At 42.1% G+C, this 19,878-nt stretch overlaps 2 protein-coding genes across 5 annotated transcripts in view; both read left to right on the plus strand.

Annotated features, from left to right (window-relative positions):
- Positions 1-19,878, plus strand: part of LOC100675194 (signal-regulatory protein beta-1-like) — a 49,699-nt gene that overhangs the window by 14,746 nt on the left and 15,075 nt on the right. For 3 of the 4 annotated variants that reach the window (XM_064275899.1, XM_064275897.1, XM_064275898.1), the window contains one exon: positions 3,222-14,687. In XM_064275899.1, coding sequence (XP_064131969.1) covers positions 3,222-3,273 — 52 coding nt within the window. In that variant the 3' untranslated portion in view covers positions 3,274-14,687. Of the gene's footprint in view, positions 1-273; positions 984-3,221; positions 14,688-19,878 lie in introns of those variants that run through there. The other variant, XM_064275900.1, reaches the window with a different exon arrangement.
- Positions 14,552-19,878, plus strand: part of SIRPB2 (signal regulatory protein beta 2) — a 37,949-nt gene continuing 32,622 nt past the window's right edge. Inside the window, exon 1 of the mRNA XM_023550108.2 lies at positions 14,552-14,687. Within this exon, the coding sequence (XP_023405876.1) occupies positions 14,552-14,687 (136 nt within the window). The remainder of the gene's footprint in view (positions 14,688-19,878) is intronic.

Here is a 19,878-nt window from a genome sequence, read left to right on the forward strand (position 1 = left end):
ATGACTTTAACTAAGAAATTCAGCAGAGGCAAGACAAGCCCCAATCCAGAGGGAAACGCATGCTTGCAGGTCTAACAGCCCCTTCCCGGCTCCTCAAGGAAAGCACAGTGTGAGCATCCACGCTCTGCAATGAAACCACACTGCCCATCATTAAAATGGAGCTAAAGGAAACACTATGGGAAATACGCATAAAGAGAAGTCCAACCTCATTAGGAATTTGAGAAAGCCAAGTCAAGACCACACTGAGATACCATTTTGTCCCTGTTCAAATAGCAAAAATAAAGGAGCAACTGGCTCATTCTTTCTGGTGGGCACATGAATTGGCGCAGCTGCTTTGGAAACAGTTTGGAAAATTTTTTTGAGTTGAGTATTCGCATATCCTATAACCTGGTATTGCCATGCTTCAGTTACACCCCAAAGAAGCTCTTGCACATATATACTAGAAGATATGGACAAAAAAAAAAAAAAATACATAGTAGTATTGTTTGAAATCAGCAAAACTTAAAAACAGTACAAATGCCCACATATAGGTTGATGGGTAAATAATTGTGGTGTAGTCACACAATGGAATGTTATACAGCAGCTACACACAATAATCTGGATAAATCTTAGCTATAAAAATATTGAGGGGGAGTAAAACACAAAAAAAAATCATATAGCATATATTCTTTTTATAAAGCTAAAGTAGCTAACATTATATAGTTTTTAGGAATACATATAAATATGATAAAATCATATTTTTAGAAAAGAATCCCAAGATTCAGGATTCTAGTCACCTTGGATGGAAAGAGGCACAGGGATGGGAAGAATGGGTACATGTAAGCATACGGGAGTTATTGTCAAGGTTCTTACTTCCATGTTGGGTGGTGGTTTCATGGATGTTTATATTATCATAAACAAGCAATAAATAGACATATTAACAATGTAAGATTGATAGATAAGTATGTAGGTAGGTAGATGACGGATGGATGGATGGATGGATGGATGGATGGATGGATGGATGGATGGATGGATGGATGGATGGATGGATGGATGGACGGATGGATAGATGATGTTATGAATTGAATTGTATCCCCGAAAAATATGTGTTATAAATCCTAACCCCTATAACATTCACATACTCTATATATTCCATTTGGGAATAAGGTTTTCTTTGTTATGTTAATAAGCCTATATCAGTGTAAGATGTATCTTAAAACCTAATGACTTTTGAAATATAAAAAGAGCAGATTAGACACAAAGCACGAACAGAGGGGAAGATACATGCCCCGAAGGAATGCTGAGAAAAACACTAGAGAAACTGAAACGAATTTTCCTCCAGAGCAGACAGAGAGAGGTTTTCCCTAGAGCCGGCACTCTGAATTTGGACTTCTAGCCTCCTAAACTGTGAGAAATCAAATTTCTGTTTGTTGAAGCCACCCACTTGTGGTATTTCTGTTACAGCAGAACCAAGAAATTAAGACAGGTGGACAAATGGATAAGTAATTTTTATTTTTTTTTTTTTAAGTAGGTAGGAAGGTAGGTAAGTAGATTATTAAAAGAGGACCATACATTGATCAATGATGAGAGTGTCAAGAAGCAAGAATTATGAAAGGTACAATTCTGTAAACTTAAGGTTCAAAGGAAAAATGAAGTAAAATAAATGGAGAACCCCAAATTCTCTTCCTGTTGTGACATTCTATAATTCCACCTAAGGAAGGAAAACATAGTTACTTGGTGCCACCTTGGGGCTGACACTTCACATGCAGTATCTCATTTCATCCTCATACCCATCTTATGAGATGGGCTCCATTCCCCAGATTCAAACCCAACTCTGCTCAGTGCTTTCCAAGGAGCAGCTGCTAGGATTCTAGAGACGAATGGGGATACCTTGTCCTATCTTCATGCTACTGCTTCCTACTTTACTATAAGATCCTACCTAACTGTAAGGCCCACTGTCTTATAGTAAAGCCTACTCTGTGTCTCTGCGTGATGAGGAGGTGTGATATGCACTTTTCCAGATCTGAAATACGGCTCTGGGTAGAGCTAAGATTATTTATGAGCCTCGAAATAGCCCTGGTAAAGATCTGGGCCAGACTGTGTGGTCCAGAAAAAGTTCTGGAGACTCTCTGGAAAATGGTAGGTATGCCAGGGGAAGATAGGCCTCCAATTGTTTTTGTTTTATTGTGGTTCTCGAACATTTCTAGTCACTGAAACAAAGATGGAGGGGCTAAGCCCAACTTCCATTACCCCTGGGCAGGACTCTCCTCTTCAGCATTTCCACTCACAATAGCTTCAGCTTCAACATCCCGTTCCCAGATTCCAATGCTGAGAGCTCTGGGGATGTTTTGGCCTCCTTCAACCTCATCTATCCCTCGAAGTAGGACCAGTACTACAGTGAGGCAAGCAAGGAGCATATGCCACAAAATTTAAGGAGGCACCCGTTCTAGGGTCAAACAAGGGCAGTGTGGATACCTCCACAACTTGGCCTCCTTAAATTTTATACCCTAAGTGCCTTGCTTGCCTCCCCCTAGTCCCTGCCCTGCGTTGAAGTCTCCAAGTGCCATTGATTCTTTCCCTTTTCTCCAAATGCGTGATTACAGACCCTCACGTGTTCACGTAGATTGCTCCAATAACTTCCTCTTACTCTGGACACCTCCAATCTATCTACTACACAGACATCAGACTACCACAAGAAGGAGATGGAGAATGTCCCAGATGCCCCATACCTTGAAACTAGAGATAAAACAAAGCAGCCTGTAAAGTCCCGGCTTGAACTTGAAGATTCCTCATTTTTTCAAGGAAATAGCTCATGTCCCAGGCAAGCCCAGTCCCCCCACCCTATAAAAAATGGAACTTTGTTAAAACAACAGCTAGTTCATTGCTTAACATATAATGGAAAACACAAGTAAACAAATGTAGGGAAAGCATTCAACCTCATCTGCAAGCAAATAAATAACAATTAAAAAATGGCAATGTTGGTATTTTTGTAGTCAGCATTGATCTCTACATTTATCTCAGGTGACCTGTTGAGGACAACTTAGACTAAGTCCTCAAGCTAGTAACAGGCACCACCATTCATGTGACATCCAAATACCCAGACCAGGAGAAATATCATCACTCCAGGGTACTGAGCAATTACTATGAGCCATATACCTCACTGTTTCATTTAATCCATTTTACAGATGAGTGTGACAAATATAACATTTTTAAGTCTTTCTTTGTGTGTCTCCTCCTCACAGTAATCCAGTTCCTCCTCACGCAGCTGTTTCCCTTACTAAGGCTATACCATGAGACTTACTGCCTTGAGGAAGGAGCCTGAGGAATCCCAGCTAGAACAAAGACCATCTGTTAGAGAAGAGCGCTGTGGTGTCAGAAAGTCCCTACCAGATGGAAGAAGGGGAAAACCTCTCCTTGTGAACTGATAGAGGGCAGGAAAAAAAGAGGAAGAGAAGGGCAGGAGTTGAGATGCTAAGGGCCTGGCAGTAGGATGGGGTCAAAACCTTGGAGTGGGGTGACCATGGAATATGATAGAAACCCCAGGGATATTTAGGGATTCCCAAAGCAGAAGGGACCATGACCTGCTTTCCAGAGTACCCAGGATGCCACAGACCGCACAGAGGGAACATGTCCAACTTGGCTTCCGAGTAGTAGATGAGAAATAGTTAAGGTAAGAACATCTCCAGAAAGTGGCACTAGAAACTGGTAAGTATAGTTAACTCTAAGGGGGGTGTTATGGATTGAACTGTGTCTGGGCAAAAGATATGCTGGAATCCTAAATCCTATGCCTGTGGATGTAATCCCAGCTGGGAATGGGGTTTTCCTTGTTCTGTTAATGAGACCATATCAGTGTAGGGTGTGTCTTAAACCTAAGCACTTTTAAAATATAAAAAGAGCAGATTAGGCACAGAGACAAACAAGCACAGATGGAGGAAAGACAGACGCCATGTGCAGATCAACAAGCAATCCTGAGAAGAATGCTTGAGGAGCTGAGGCCAGGATTTTCCTCCAGAGCAGACAAAGAGCACCTTTCCCTGGAGTCAGCACTGTAATTCAGACTTCTAGTCTCTTAAACTGTGAGAAAATAAATTTCTATCTTTTAAAGCCACCCACTTGTGGTATTTCTGCCACAGCAGCACTAGATAACTAAGATGGGGGGTAATAATGTGTCTAGGACCCCTATAAAGGAGGCTTTGAATCCTGCAAACATTGAATCCTGAGGATGCCTGTGAGAGACAAATTATCAAAATGTCCACAATGTTTTACTCCCTCCCTGTATCCCGACCCTTTACTATATGACTTTGAAGCTCCTCCCACCAAGTGGTGACATCTATCTTCCCATCTCTTGAGCCTGGCCTGGCCTCATGATTTACTTTGGCCAACAGAATGTGGCAGAAGTGACATAGTGCCTTACAGCTAACACTCTCTCTCAAAACTCTGCCACTCCCATGTGAACAAGCCTGGGCTCGCCTCTTGGAAGATGAGAGACCATGTGGAGGACAGCTGAGGAACCCCAGGCGACAGTCTGCCAAACCTACAGTAGCTGAGTCACTAGGCCAACCTGCAGCTGACTTCATGCACATGAGCAATCCAGCCAAGCATCACTGAGATCAGATGAGCCACCCAGCAGAGCCACATAACCATGAATTAAATAAATGGTTATTGTTCTAAGCCATTAAGTTTTAAGGTGGCTTGTTATGCAGCAATAGCTAACTGATACAATGCCTTACCTACCAAAATAAATAAAAGTATTTCTAAGTAAAATTTGAGAAGAAAAAAGTAACTGACAAAGGAATCCACATAGATGAGCAAGTGATTCAGAATTACCCCTGTGGGGATGAAGTGGAAGTGCTGGGGGCCTGATGGATGGAATTGTTTCGGCCTGTAGTCAGTTCAAAGAGGCTCCAATACATGGGTCTCCCGAACAGGAGGGCAGGTACAGAGAGCCACGGGAGTTAGCAGTGGTTCCATGGCAAAGCCCTATCTTACTTTCCTAGTACTGCTGTAACAGAAATACTACAGGTGGATGGATTCAAAAAACAGAAATTTATTCTCTCACAGTTCTGAAAGTTAAAAGTCCCAATCAGGGTCTAAGCCATGTCAACTCCTTCCTCATCAGCAGCCCTGGGCATTCCTTGGTTTCTTGGCTTGTATAGGATCCTCACGTGGCATCTGCCTTCCCCTGTGCGTACCTGTGTATCACTGACTAATTTGCTCTTTTCATAACTCAGAAGTGATTAGATTTAGAACGCACCTCACTCAGTCGTGGAGCCCTGGTGGCGCAGTGGTTAAGAGCTATGACTGCTAACCAAAAGGTTAGCAGTTGAAATCCACCAGCCACTCCTTCGAAACCCTATGGGGCAATTCTACTCTGTCCTATAAGGTTGCTATGAATCAGAATGGACTCCATGGCAATGGGTTTGGTTTTTGGTTTTCACTTGGGTATGATCTAATTAACATAACAAGGAAAATCCCTCAGGTATAGGTGCTAGGATTCCAGCACATATCTTGGGGAGGGGAGGATTCAATCCATAATAGCCCCAAAGGGCCAGACATGAGCAGTCACACCTCATCAGACTCTGCAAAATTCTCAGGGACCAGACCAACCTCCTTCAGACCCCCAAGGACCCAGGAGACAGCACCCAGATCCAAAGCCTCTCATCCTGCCCCAGGAGGCAACTTCAGTTTTCTTTGTACCCAAGAACCATCTGGAATTAAAAGGAGGAAGGCAAACACTGAAAGCCTGAGCTATTTTTCAGAAAAGACTGAGTTAATCTAAAAGTGAATGAGGGTGGTTTACGGAGTGCTTACCCACACACCTTACATGCAACCATAGTTTTATTCCTGTTTTACAGATCAGGAAACTGAGGCACAAAGTCTTACCTAATTGTCCTACGATCACACAGCCAGATACGGGTAGAGCCAAGATTGAACCCAGAAAGGTCTGAACCTGGAAAGGCCTACAATAGCTCTAATTGCAAATTTAAGCTTCCCTTCCAGATAGGGAAACCTTGGTGGCACAGCGGTTAAGAGTTCAGCTGCTAACCAAAAGGTTGGCAGTTTGAATCCACCGGCCACTCTTTGGAAACCTACGGGGCAGTTCTACTCACCCTATAGGGCCACAATGAGTTAGAGTTGACTCTACGGCAACAGATTTGGTTTTGGTTTTTTTCTTCCTGGTAGCCACCATGATGGGGCTCCCGTGGGAGTTTAGACAAGTTGTAGAAAATTAAGATGCTACAAACAGAAGTTTTTGGGCAATCTGAGTGTGCTAGATTTGGATCCCAGGAAACAGAGGTTTAGAAGGTTGCCCATAATTATACACTTAGGGATAAAGGCTGTGCTTTCCCTGCACTGCCAAAAGGAAGCTTCCAGGAGGCAGGGTGAAGATAGCAGAGTAGTCAGACACTTTTGGTGAACCCTCTTACAACAAATACCTGAAAAAAAAAGTGAAACAATTATATTTATGACAAGCTAAGAGCCTAAACATCGAAGGCAAAGTTAGAAAATGGACTGAGCAGCAGGGGGAGGGAGAGACAGTTCAGGAGCGGAGAGGAGTTGCCAGACCTGAATTGCCAGGAACCCCCAGGCACCAGTCCTGGGAGCGACGGTGGTAGCGTTAGTCTGCAGTTTCCTCAGGAAGAAACAGCCACCCGCACAGCCTACTCACACCTCCGGAACCAGAGAAGAATAGCGCACTCAGCAAAAGCTAAGTACTTATGTACATTTTACCATGCCACCAGCCCCCAAGCCGGCTTCAGTGGCTGTCGATTTCCCTGGGCCTGAGATAGGTCCTGCTGAGCACTCTGAGCCATTCTGCTGGCCTTGGAAAGGGAATAAACTCACAATTAGGGGAAAAGATAATCTGCTAGCTCCACTAACCTGGAGAGCTCAGGACAGAAGCGGCTCCTGCCCAGGCATAAATGGCCCGTGACTTTGAATATCTTTCCCCCCTGCATGGACCTGTGTGAGCCTATTTCAGGAGAATAGGCCCTTGTTGGCAGACTGCAACTGTTTCAGCTGTGCAGTAGAGAGGTGGGTGTTTGATGTTTGACACCACTGCCTATTAAACAGAGTCCTCACCTACCCACATCAGGGGCCTAAGGACTAGTGGCTCCACTCAGGTCACCCAGCCACCTGTGACAGAAGTCCGAGAATAACTGGTACCTCCCAGTCCTCACAACCAAAAGCATTGGGTGCTCATGGTCCATCTGTAGAACCCACCCACCTGTGCACTCAAGGGAACAATCTGCTTTCCTCACAGACACTCAGGGGATGGTTGTCAGCCCCCTGTCTTGTTCAGAGCATGAGCCCCTGCTGCAACCAGATACTGGTACCTACACCAGTCACCTCTGCCTCCTAAGACTGTAGGACAGGGCTTCTACCACATACTTGATGATCAACTACCTGGACACCTGAGCTGAATCCATACAAGAAAAATGAATGGACTCCTAGGCTGATATACGTGATAACAGCTCTAGTCATCTGACGACAGGACATTACAGCTTCAAAGGTGAAAATAATCAAGCTAGCTCACTGAAGCAACCTATTTGGGCATATCAAAACAAAACAAAGCAAGAAGCTAGGATACAGTAAGCAAACATAAAATAAACTAATACAATAACTTATTGATGGCTCGGAGAAAAAGTCAATATCAAATCACATAAAGAAGCAGACCATGATCACTTGAACAAGCTCTCAAAACAGAGAATCAAGGGATCTTCTGGATGAAGGTGCATTCCTGGAATTATTGGATGCAAAATACAAAAGATTAATATACAGAACTCTTCAAAACATCAGGAATGAGATCAGGCAATACACAGAACAAGCCAAGGAATACACAGATAAAGCAGTTGAAAAAATTAGAAAGGTTATTCAAGACCATAATGAAAAATTTAATAAGCTGCAAGAATCCATAGAAAGACAGCAATCAGAAATTCAGAAGATTAACAATAAATTACAGAATTAGACAACTCAATAGAAAGCCAGAGGAGCAGAATTGAGCAAGTGGAAGGCAGAATTGGTGAGAATGAAGATAAAGCACTTGGCACCAACATATTTGAAGAAAAATCAGATAAAAAAAAAAGTTTTTAAATGAAGAAAACTTAAGAATCATGTGGGACTCTATCAAGAGAAATAATCTATGAGTGATTGGAGTACCAGAACAGGGAGGGATAATAGAAAATACAGAGAGAATTGTTGAAGATTTATTGGCAGAAAACTTCCCCGAGATCATGAAAGATGTGAAGATATCTATCCAAGATGCTTATTGAACTCCACATAAGGTAGATCTTAAAAGAAATTCACCAAGACATATTATAATCAAGTTTGCCAAAACCAAAGATAAAGAGAAAATTTTAAGAGCAGCTAGGGTAAACAAAAAGTCACCTACAAAGAAGAGTCAATAAGAATAAGCTCGGACTACTCAGCAGAAACCGTGCAGGCAAGAAGGTAATGGGGTGACTTATATAAAGCATTGAAGGAAAAAAATTGCCAGCCAAAAATCATATATCCAGCAAAACAGTCTCTCCAATATGAAGGCAAAATTAGGACATTTCCAGATAAACAGAAGTTTAGGGAATTTGTAAAAAAACAAACCAAAACTATAAGAAATACTAAAAGGAATTCTCTGGCTAGAAAATCAATTATATCAGATGCAACCCAAGACCAGAACACTGGACAGAGCAATCAGATGTCAACCTAGACAGGGAAATCAAAAAATAAATCAAGATTTAAAAAATGCTCAAAACAGGGAAATGGCAATGTCACTATGTAAAAGAAGACAACATGAAAACAATAAAGAGGGACTAAGAAATGTAGTCATAGATCTTTCATATGGAGAGGAAGACAAGGTGATATAAAGAAATAAAATTTAGGTTTAAACTTAGAAAAATAGGAGTAAATATTAAGATAACCACAAAAGAGACTAACAATCTAACTTATCAAAATAAAATACAAGAAAAAAATAGACTCAACAGAAACAAAGTCAACAAAAACAAATAAGAGGAAAAGTCAATATATAAAGATAAACTGCTCAGCACAAAAAATTAAGTGGGAAAAAGAAATTGTCAACAACACACCAAAAAAGACATCAAAATGACAGCCCTAAACTCACACCTATCCATAATTATGCTAAACATAAATGGAATGCATGCATCAATAAAGACACAGAGAGTGGCAGAATGGATAAAAAGAACACTCTCCATCTATATGCTGTCTATAAGAGACACACCTTAGACTTAGAGACACAAACTAAAACTCAAAGGTTAGAAAAAATATATATCAAGCAAACAACAATCAACAAAGAGCAGGAGTGGCAATATTAATTCCTGACAAAACAGGCTTTAAAGTTAAATCCACCACAAAGGATAAGGAAAGACACTACATAATGATTAAAGGGACAATATACCAGGAGGATATAACCATATTAAATATTTATGCACCCAATGACAGGGCTAAAAGATACATAAAACAAACTCTAACAGCATTGAAAAGTGAGATAGCTCCACAATTATAGTAGGAGACTTCAACACACCAGTTTTGGTGAAGGACAGAACATCCAGAAAAAAGCTCAATGAAGACGCAGAAGATCTAAACGCCACCATCAACCAACTTGACCTCATAGACATTTACGGAACACTCCACCCAACAGCAGCCAAGTATACTTCCTCTTCCAATGCACATGGAACATTTTCTAGGAAAGACCACATGTTAGGTCATAAAGCAAGCCTTAGCAGAATTCGACACATCAAAACATTACAAAGCATCTTCTCTGACCATAAGGCCAGAAAAGTAGAAATCAGTAACAGAAAAAGCAGGGAAAAGAAATCAAACTACTGGAAACTGAACAATACCCTGCTCAAAAATGACTAGGTTATAGAAGATATGAAGGATGAAATAAAGAAATTCATAGAATCCAATGAGAATGAAAACACTTTCTATCAGAACCTTTGGGACACAGCAAAAGCAGTGCTCAGAGGTCAATTTATATCAATAAATGCACACATACAAAAAGAAGAAAGGGTCAAAACCACAGAATCATCCCTACAACTTGAACAAATAGAAAGAGAGCAACAAAAGAAACCCTCAGGCACCAGAAGAAACCAAATAATAAAAATTAGAGCAGAATTAGATGAAATAGAGAACAGAAAAGCAATTGAAAGAGTTAACAAGACCAAAAGCTGGTTCTTTGAAAAAATTAACAAAATTGATAAACCATTGGCCAAACTGACAAAAGAAAAACAAGAGAGGAAGTAAATAACCCGAACAAGAAATGAGATGGGCAATATTGCAACAGACTCAACCGAAATTTAAAGAATCATATCAGATTACTATGAAAAATTGTACTGCAACAAATATGAAAACCTAGAAGAAAAGGATGAATTTCTAGAAACACATTACCTACCTAAACTAACACAAACAGACGTAGAACAGCTAAATAAACCCATAACAAAAGAAAAGATTGAAAAGATAACCAAAAAACTTCCAACACTGCAGTTCTAACAAACTTTCAAAGAAGAGTTAACACCACTACTACTAAGGGTATTTCAGAGCATAGAAAAGGACGAAACACTCCCAAACTCATTCGATGAAGCCAGTGTATCCCTGATACCAAAACCAGGAAAAGAAACCACAAAAAAAGGAAAATTACAGACCTATATCCCTCATGAATTTAGATGCAAAAACCTTCAACAAAATTCTAGCCAACAGAATTCAACAACATATCAAAAAAAAATAACTCTCCATGACCAAGTGGAATTCATACCAGGTATCCAGGGATGGTTCAACATTAAAAAAACAATTAACGTAATCCATCGTATAAATAAAACAAAAGACAAGAATCAGATGATTTTATCAGTTGATGCAGAAAAGGCATTTGACAAAGTTCAACACCCATTCATGATTAAAAAAACTCAGCAAAATAGGAATAGAAGGAAAATTCCTCAACGTAATAAAGGGCATTTATACAAAGCCAATAGCCAACATCATCCTAAATGGAGAGAGTCTGAAAGCATTCCCCTTAAGATTGGGCACCAGACAAGGATGCCATTTATCACCATTCTTACTCAACATTGCGCTCAAAGTCCTAGCCAGAGCTATTAGGCTAGATAAAGAAATAAAGGATGCCGAAATTGGCAAAGAAGAAGTAAAGGTATCTCTGTTTCCAGATGACATGATCTTATACAAAGAAAACCCTAAAGAATCCTCAAGAAAAATACTGAAACTAATAGATTTCAGCAGAGTATCAGGATACAAGATAAACATAAAAAATCAGTTGGATTCTTCTACACCGATAAAAAGGACATTGAAGAGGAAATCACCAAATCAATACCATTCACAATAGCCCCCAAGAAGATAAAATACTTAGGAAGAAATCTTACCGGAGACGTAAAAGACCTATACAAAGAAGAGTAAAAGACATTACTGCAAGAAACCAAAAGAAACCTACATAAGTGGAAAACATACCTTGGTCATGGATGAGAAGACTTAACATTGTAAAAATGCCTGTTCTACCAAAAGCAATCTATAGATACAATGCAATTCTGATCCAAATTCCAACGACATTCTTTAATGAGATGGAGAAACAGATCACCAACTTCACATGGAAGAGGAAAAGGCCCAGATAAGTAAAGCATTACCGAGAAAGAAAAACAAAGTGGGAGGCCTCACTCTACCTGATTTGAAAACCTATTATACCACCACAGTTGTCAAAACAGCCTGGTACTGGTACAACAACAGATACATAGACCAATGGAACAGAATTGAGAATCCAGACATAAATCCATCCACATATGAGCAGCTGATATTTGACAAAGGCCCAAAGTCTGTTAAATGGCGAAAAAACAGTCTGTTTAACAAATGGTGCTGGCATAACTGGATATCCATCTGCAAAAAAATGAAACAGGACCCATACCTCGCACCATGCACAAAAAATAACTCAAAAGGGATCAAAGACCTAAATATAAAATATAAAATGATAAAGATCATGGAAGAAAAAATAGGGACAATGTTAGGAGCCCTAATGCAAGGCATAAACAGTATACAAAACATTGCTAACAATGCAGAAGAGAAACTAGATAACTGGGAGCTCCTAAAAATCAAACACCTATGCTCATCCAAAGACTTCACCAAAAGAGTAAAAAGATTACCTACAGACTGGGAAAAAGTTTTTAGCTATGACATTTCCGATCAGCGCCTGATCTCTAAAATCTGCATGATACTGGAAAAACTCAACTGCAAAAAGACAAATAACCCAATTAAAAAATAGGCAAAGGATACGAACAGGCACTTCACTAAAGAAGACGTTCCGGTAGCTAACAGATGCCTGAGGAAATGCTTAGGATCATTAGCTATTAGAGAAATACAAATCAAAACAACAACGAAATTCTACCTCACTCCAACGAGGCTGGCATTAATCCAAAAAACACAAAATAATAAATGTTGGGGAGGTTGTAGAGAGACTGGAACATTTAGACACTGCTGGTGGGAATGTCAAATGGTACAACCACCTTGGAAATCGATTCAGCACTTCCTTGAAAAACTAGAAATAGAACTACCATACAATCCAGCAATCCCACTCCTTGGAATATATTCTAGAGAAATAAGAGCCTTTATGGGAACAGATAAATGCACATTCATGTTCATCACAGCACTCTTTACAATAGCAAAAAGAGAGAAGCAACCAAGGTGCCCATCAACTGATGAATGGATAAATAAATTATGGTATATTCACACAATGATGAATCTGTGAAACATTTCATAACATGGAGGAATCTGGAAGGCATTATCCTGAGGGAAATTAGCTGCAAAAGGACAGATATTGTACGAGGCCACTATTATAAGAACTCGAAAAAAAATTTAAACAGAGAAAAAAATATTCTTTGATGCTTACGAGAGTGGGGAGGGAGGGAGGGAGAGGAGGGAGAGGGGTTTTCACTAATTAGATAATAGATAACTATTTTAGGTGAAGGGAAAGACAACACGCAAAATAGGAGAGGTCAGCATAACTGGACTAAAGCAAAAGTAAAGAAGTTTCCTGAATAAACTGAATGCTTTGAAGGCCCAAGAAGCAGGGGCAGGGGTTTGGGGACCATGGTTTCAGGGGACAGCTAAGTCAATCGGCGTAGTAAAATCTGTTAAGAAAACATTCTGCATTCCACTTTGGAGAGTGGCGTCTGCGGTTTTAAATGCTAGCAAGCAGCCATCTAAGATGCATCAATTGGTCTCATCCCACCTGGAGCAAAGGAAAATGAAGAACACCAAAGACACAAGGTAATTATGAGCCCAAGAAACAGAAAGGGCCATATAAACCAGAGACTACATCAACCTGAGACCAGAAGAACTGGATGGTGCCTGGCTATAACCGATGACTGCCCTGACAAGGGAACACAACAGAGAACCCCTGAGGGAGCAGGAGAGCAGTGGGATGCAGACCTCAAATTCTAGTAAAAAGACCAGACTTAATGGGCTGACAGATACTAGAAGGATCCCGGAGGTCATGGTCCCCAGACCTTCTGTTAGCCCAAGACTGGAACCACTCCCAAAGCCAACGCTTTAGGCAGGGATTGGACTGGACTATGGGATAGAAAATGATACTGGTGAAGAGTGAGCTTCTTGGATCAAGTAGACACATGAGACTATATGGGCAGCTCCTGTCTGGAGGGGAGATAAGAGGGCAGAGGGAGTCAGAAGTTGACCGAATGAACACGAAAAGGAAGGGTGGAGAGAAACTAGGAGTATATAGCAAGATGTATATAAATTTTTGTATGAGAGACTGACTCAATTTGCAAACTTTCACTTAAGGCACAGTAAAAATTAAAAAAAAAAAAAAATGCCTCCCTGGGGCAGTCATGGGAAGAAGTCCTTCTTCTTAAGCAAAGGCCACCTCCTCTTTTTCCTACGCATTATGAATAATGATGGCTAATAGGTTTAGCCTTTACATTGTGCTGAGCCCTCACAAGGTCCCTGGGTGGCACAGTTTACACTCCACTACTAACCTAAAGGTTGGTGATTTGGACACGTCCAATGGCACCACAGAAGAAAGACCTCGTGATCTGCTCCCATAAAGGTTACAGACAAGAAAAACCCTAGGAAGCTCAGTAATACATGGGGTCCCTATGAGTTAGAATCAACTTAATGGCAATGGGTTTGGCTTTTTTTCTTTTTTTGAGCCCTCCCACTCATATCATCCTCAAAACACCTTTCTGAGGTTGGGACTGTTACTTAGCCCATTTTGCAGACAAGGAAACAAAGGCTCAGAGATGGCAAGATGATTTTTACAAGGCCACACAGCCATGAAGTTGCAGCCGCAAGGTTTGATGCAAAGTTGGCCTAACTCCAGAATGCATACCCTTGCAGCTGTGCCCTCGCCCCCTGCTAGGTGCCTAGGACAAGGCTTGTGGCAAGGGGTCATTATGGCTTTGACCATGATTACAAGAACCACATTCATGACACAGAAGCCGGAAATCCCTCCACCCAGCTCCTTCCTCTTGCGCCAGAGCCTTCTCCTGCTGTGGTGAAAACACTTCCCCAAGTAGCTGTGGCCAAGAGAACAAGAAACAGCCTTGTTCACATGCTCCACCGTGGACTCCAGCACCCACCAGACAGCAGAACAGCAGTACCGTGTGCCCTCGCAATGCCCACCTCTCCCTACCTGGTCCACTTGACTTCCTTCCACCTGTTGCTGGCACTGTTCCTTGTCTTCTCAGGTGAGTGGGGGCTGGGACAAAAGGGGATCCACCCCTGGCTGGTCCCCGATAGGGTGCCAGGTGTTTGGGCACGCCAGAAAGAGCTGGAGCCCACCAAGGTGGAGTGGGGGCAAAGTTGGGAACTTTCCCGACTCCAGCAGAGGGTAGACTTGTTTCTGAAGAAGCAGCACTTTCTTGGAAGGTAGCATAGCAGAGTGGTTAAGCGCCCAGGCTCTGGACTCCCAGCCAACTGAGCTCTGACTTGGAACTTGTGTGCCCACGTGACAGGCCACAGCTCTGTCAGCTTCAGTCTCCTCTTCTCCAAAACAGGGTTGCTAAGAGGACCGTTCCCGTAAGGATGTTGTATTAAATATAAAATTCCTAAGGCTGAGCCCACCACTACCTCCCTCAGTTGCTATCTAGTCGACTCCAACTCATGGTGATCCCATGTGTGTCAGAGTAGAACCGTGCTCCAAAGGGTTTTCAGTGGCTGTTTTTTTGGAAGTAGATAACCAGGCCTTTCTTCCAAGGCACCTCTGGGTGGACTTGAACCTCCAACTTGTGAGTTAGCAGCCAAGTGTGTTAACTATTTCCACCAAACAGGGACTCCTGGCTCAGCCTAGGACTGGCTATATAATTTGAAGGGCCCAGTGCAAAATGAAAACGTGGAGTTTCTTGTTCAAAAATTCTCAAAAAATTCAAGACAGCAATAACAGAGCATTAAACCAAGCACAGGACCCTGTAAGCACAGGACCCTATGTAACTATACAGGTTGCACACCCATGAGACAAAGCTGGGTGCAAGTCTTACCACTGACTGGTTTAACTAACATCTCTCTGGGTCTCAGTTTTTCCCCTCTGTAAAATGGGGCTGATAATAGGCCCTACTTTGTGACTTTGTTAGGGGTATTCAATGAGATAAGACATGTAAAGTATATGACCCAAGGTAAAGATTTAACAAATGTTGGTTACTATAGTTATCATGTTTGTTTTAATTTGAAGTCAGGCTGATTTAGCTCCTGAGCCTTGGGGTTCCTAGGTTCAGCTCAGCCTCTGGAAAATGCTGAATCCACTGTTGGATCAACCAGGAAGATGGTTGACTCTCAGTAGGCTCATTCCTTTTCCTGCCCATCTGGGCCTCAGCTCCAGGCCCTACTGAGGTCTAGATTTTGTTCATCACATCCCAGACCCCCAGGGTGGTCTACCCCAGGAAAGGCCTTGGGGGGACACAGGTATGCAGTTGCTCCACTGACTTAGGGCACCACTTAACTTTTCTTGATTATAAAATGTGAATCGTAATTCCTAGTCACTTTTTCCACAAATAGGTGTCCCTGGATGGCACAAAAGATTACATGCTTTGCTGCTAACTGAAAGATTAAAAGTTCGAGTCCACCCAGAGGTGCCTCGTAAGAAAGGCCTATTGACCTACTTCCAAAAAATCAGCCATTGAAAATCCTGTGGAGCACAGTTCTGCTCTGAGACACATAGAGTTTCCATACATTGAAGTCAACTCAATGGCAACTCGTTTTTTCGTTTATTCCACGTATACTTTTAAGCACCCACTGTGTGTATGATGGTTACTGTTATGTTTCAACTTGGCCATGATTCTCAGTATTATGTAATTAGCCTCCATTTTGTGATCTCCTGTAAGTAATTGTCTTAGTTATCTAGTGCTACTACAACAGAAATACCATACGTGGATGGCTTTAACAAAGAGAAATCTATCCTATCACAGTCTACTAGGCTAAAGTCCTAATCCAGGGTATCACCTCCAGGGGAAGACTTTCTCTCTCTGTCAGCTCTGGAGAAAGGTCCTTGTCCTGAATCTTCCTCTGGTCAAGGAGCTTCTCAGGCACAGGGACCCCATGTCCAAAGGACACACTCTGCTCCTGGTGTTCCTTTCTTGGTGGTATGAGGTCCCCAAGTCTCTGCTTGCTTCTCTTTCCTTTTATGTCTTGAGAGATAAAAGGTGGTACAGGCCACACGCCAGGGAAACTCCCTTTACCTTGGATCAGGGAGGTGACCTGAGTGAGGGTGGTTTTACAATCCAACCCTAATCCTTTTTAACATAAAATTACAATCACAAAATGGAGGACAACCACAGAATACTGGGAATCATGGCGCAGACAAATTGATACATATTTTGGGGGGACACAATTCAATCCATGACAGGGACATATGGCAGATAATCAGGAAGCTGGGAACACTGAGCCCCTAAATTGCATCGAATAACTCTTGTCAAAAGAGCCAGCCCTCTTACTCTCATCTGAAGAGGTCTCTCTGTCTTTGTGTGATAAGCCACCCTCCCTGGAAAACCACTATGCTTTCCACCCCCATCTGATGAGATTAACCCAGCTGTGACTAAAGAGTCTTTGTCTCAGATATCACCGGGGGCAGCACCTGGGGCATTGCCTGTGACATCACCTGGGGCATTGGCTGAGGTAGATGCCTTAGGAGACCTTGCTGAATGTTCCCAGGACCAACCTGCACCACTTATTTTTTGCTTCTAGACTTATAACTAGGCTTAAGACCTAGTGAGCCCCAGAAGTTGAAGTACAAAGTGTGACCCAAGAGGAGGTACACTACACTCCAAAAGAACTGCTTGACTTTTATAATATGTACAAACAGAATCCTGGGGAATATGTGTGGGAATGGCTAGTAAGGGTGTGGGATAATGATACAAGGAACATAAAGTCGGATCCTTCTGAGTTTATTGATATGGACCCACTATTGATTCTTTATTCAGTATTTCAGCTCCAGAGGTTAGAAAAGGATCAAATAGTTTATTTGGCTGTGCTGCCGAAGCATGAATTATGTGGTGGTGCACACTAAATTGAGTTAAAGTACCAGAATTGCCTTGGTATACTGCAGAAGAAGGTATTGAAAGGTTTAGGGAAATTAGGATCTTAGAGTGGGTATATCAGGTTAGACCCACACATCCACACAAGGAGTGCCCAAGGACACACCTTTTACCACAAACGTTAGGAACAAATTTGTGAAGAGAGCCCCAGTATCATTGAAGACTGCTGTGATTGCTATTTCATGTAAGCCAGATTTGACAGTGGGAACTGCTGTAACTGAATTAAGACACCGAAATACAATGGGGCAGATTGGACTCTGTGGTGAAAGGGACCAAGTAAAGGAACTTAAGCAACAAAGACAAGGTAGGCATGATTCCCAAAACAGTCAGCAGAGTCAAAGCAGTAATCAGAATAGGCTGACTCATATGGACATGCACAGTTGGCTGCTTAGTCATTGAATCCCTGGACGTGAAATAGGTGGGAAATCTGCTAAGTATTTATTTTATCTGCACAAGCAGAAGAATTCTAGGTCAACTTAACAGCAGTATAATTTGAATCGCCAGAACAGAGTCACAGCCCCTCAATGAATTCCCACACTTGAGCCAGTTTACAGACCACAACCCCTTGAATGAAGGGGGGGCCTGGTCCCCTTGAGGAAGGACCCCACTACACTGCCAAAAATTATACTGTTGATCTTACTCCCAGCCTTCCCCAAAGGGATTAACAATCTTTTTTGAGAGTGATTGTTCACTGGGTAAAGGAAAATAATCAGACTTTTCAGGGATTACTGGATATTGGTTGTACGCTGACACTAATTCCAGGAGACCCAAAATATCCCTTGTGGCCCACCAGAGTGAGGTCATAGGGAAGTCAGATTATTAATGAGGTCTTAGCTCAAATCCATCCCTCAGAGGGTCCAGTGGGTTCCTGAACCCATCGTGTAGTGATTTCCCCAGTTTCAGAATAAATAATTTGAATAGACATACCCATCAACTGACAGAACCCCCACGTTGGATCCCTGACGTGGGCAGTAAGTGTTATTAGGGTGGGAAAAGCCAAGTGAAAGCCGTTAGAACTGCCTCTTCCTAGGAAAATAGTAAACCAAAAGCAATACTGTATTCCTGGAGGGATTGCAGAGGTTACTGCCACCATCAAGGACTAGAAGGATGCAGAGGTAATAATTCCCTCCACATGCTCATTCAACTCATTTATTTGGCCTACACAAAAAGCAGATGGATCTGGGAGAATGGCAGTGGATTATCATGGACTTAACCAGGTGGTGACTTCAGTTGCAGCTGCTGTTCCAGATGTGGTTTCACTGCTTGATCAAATTAATACATCTCCTGGTACCTGGTATGCAGCTATTGATTTGGCCAATGCCTTTTTCTCCATTCCAGTTTTGAAGGATAACCAGAAGCAGTTTGCCTTCAGCTGCCAAGGCTAGCAATACACCTTCACTGTCTTACCACAGAGGTATATAACTCTCCAGCCCTATGCATAATTTAGTCTGCAGGGACCTTGACCACTTTTCCCTTCCACGAGATATCACACTGGTCGACTGCATTGAAAACATTGTGCAGATTGGGCGTAGTAAGGAAGAAGTTTCAATGGCTGTAGGCTTATTGCTAAGAGATCTGCATGCTACAGGATGGGAAGTTAACCTGACAAAAATTCAGGCTCCTTCAACCTCAGCAAAATTTTTAAGGGTCCAGTGATGTGGGGCATGTTGAGATATTCCTTCTAAAAAAAAAAAAAAATTTTTTTTTTTTTCCTTCTAAAGTGAAGGATAAGTTATTCCATCTGGCCTCTCCTACAACTAAAAAGGAGATACAATGCTTGGTAGGCCTCTTTGGATTTTGGAGGCAATATATCCCTGCTACTCCATCCTGTTTATCAAGTGCTAGAAAAGCTGCTAGTTTTGAGTGGGGCCCAGAACAAGAGAAGTCTCTACAACAGGTTCAGGCTGCTATGCAAGCTGCCCTGCCACTTGAGTCATATGATCCAGCTGATGCAATGGTGTTTGAGGTGTCAGTGGCAGATAGAGATGCTGTTTGGAGTCTTTGGCAGACCCCTATTGGTGAATCACAGAATAGACCCTTAGGTTTTTGGAGCAAAGCCCTGCCATCCTCTACAGATAACTACTCTCCTTTTGAGAAACAGCTTTTGTCTTGTTACTGGGACTTAGTAGAGACTGAATGCCTAAGCTTGGGCCACCAAGTCGCCATGCAGCCTGAGCTGGCTATCATGAACTGGGTGTTGTCTGACCCACAGAGTCATAAAGTCGGACATGTACTCCTTCATTAAATGAAAGTGGTGTATACGAGATTGGGCTCAAGCAGGATCTGAAAGCACGAGTAAGTTGCATGACAAAGTGGCTGAAATGCCCCTGATCTCCACTCCTGTCACATTACC

The sequence above is a fragment of the Loxodonta africana genome, chromosome 24 (assembly GCF_030014295.1).
Source record: "Loxodonta africana isolate mLoxAfr1 chromosome 24, mLoxAfr1.hap2, whole genome shotgun sequence".
NCBI classification, from domain to species: domain Eukaryota; kingdom Metazoa; phylum Chordata; class Mammalia; order Proboscidea; family Elephantidae; genus Loxodonta; species Loxodonta africana.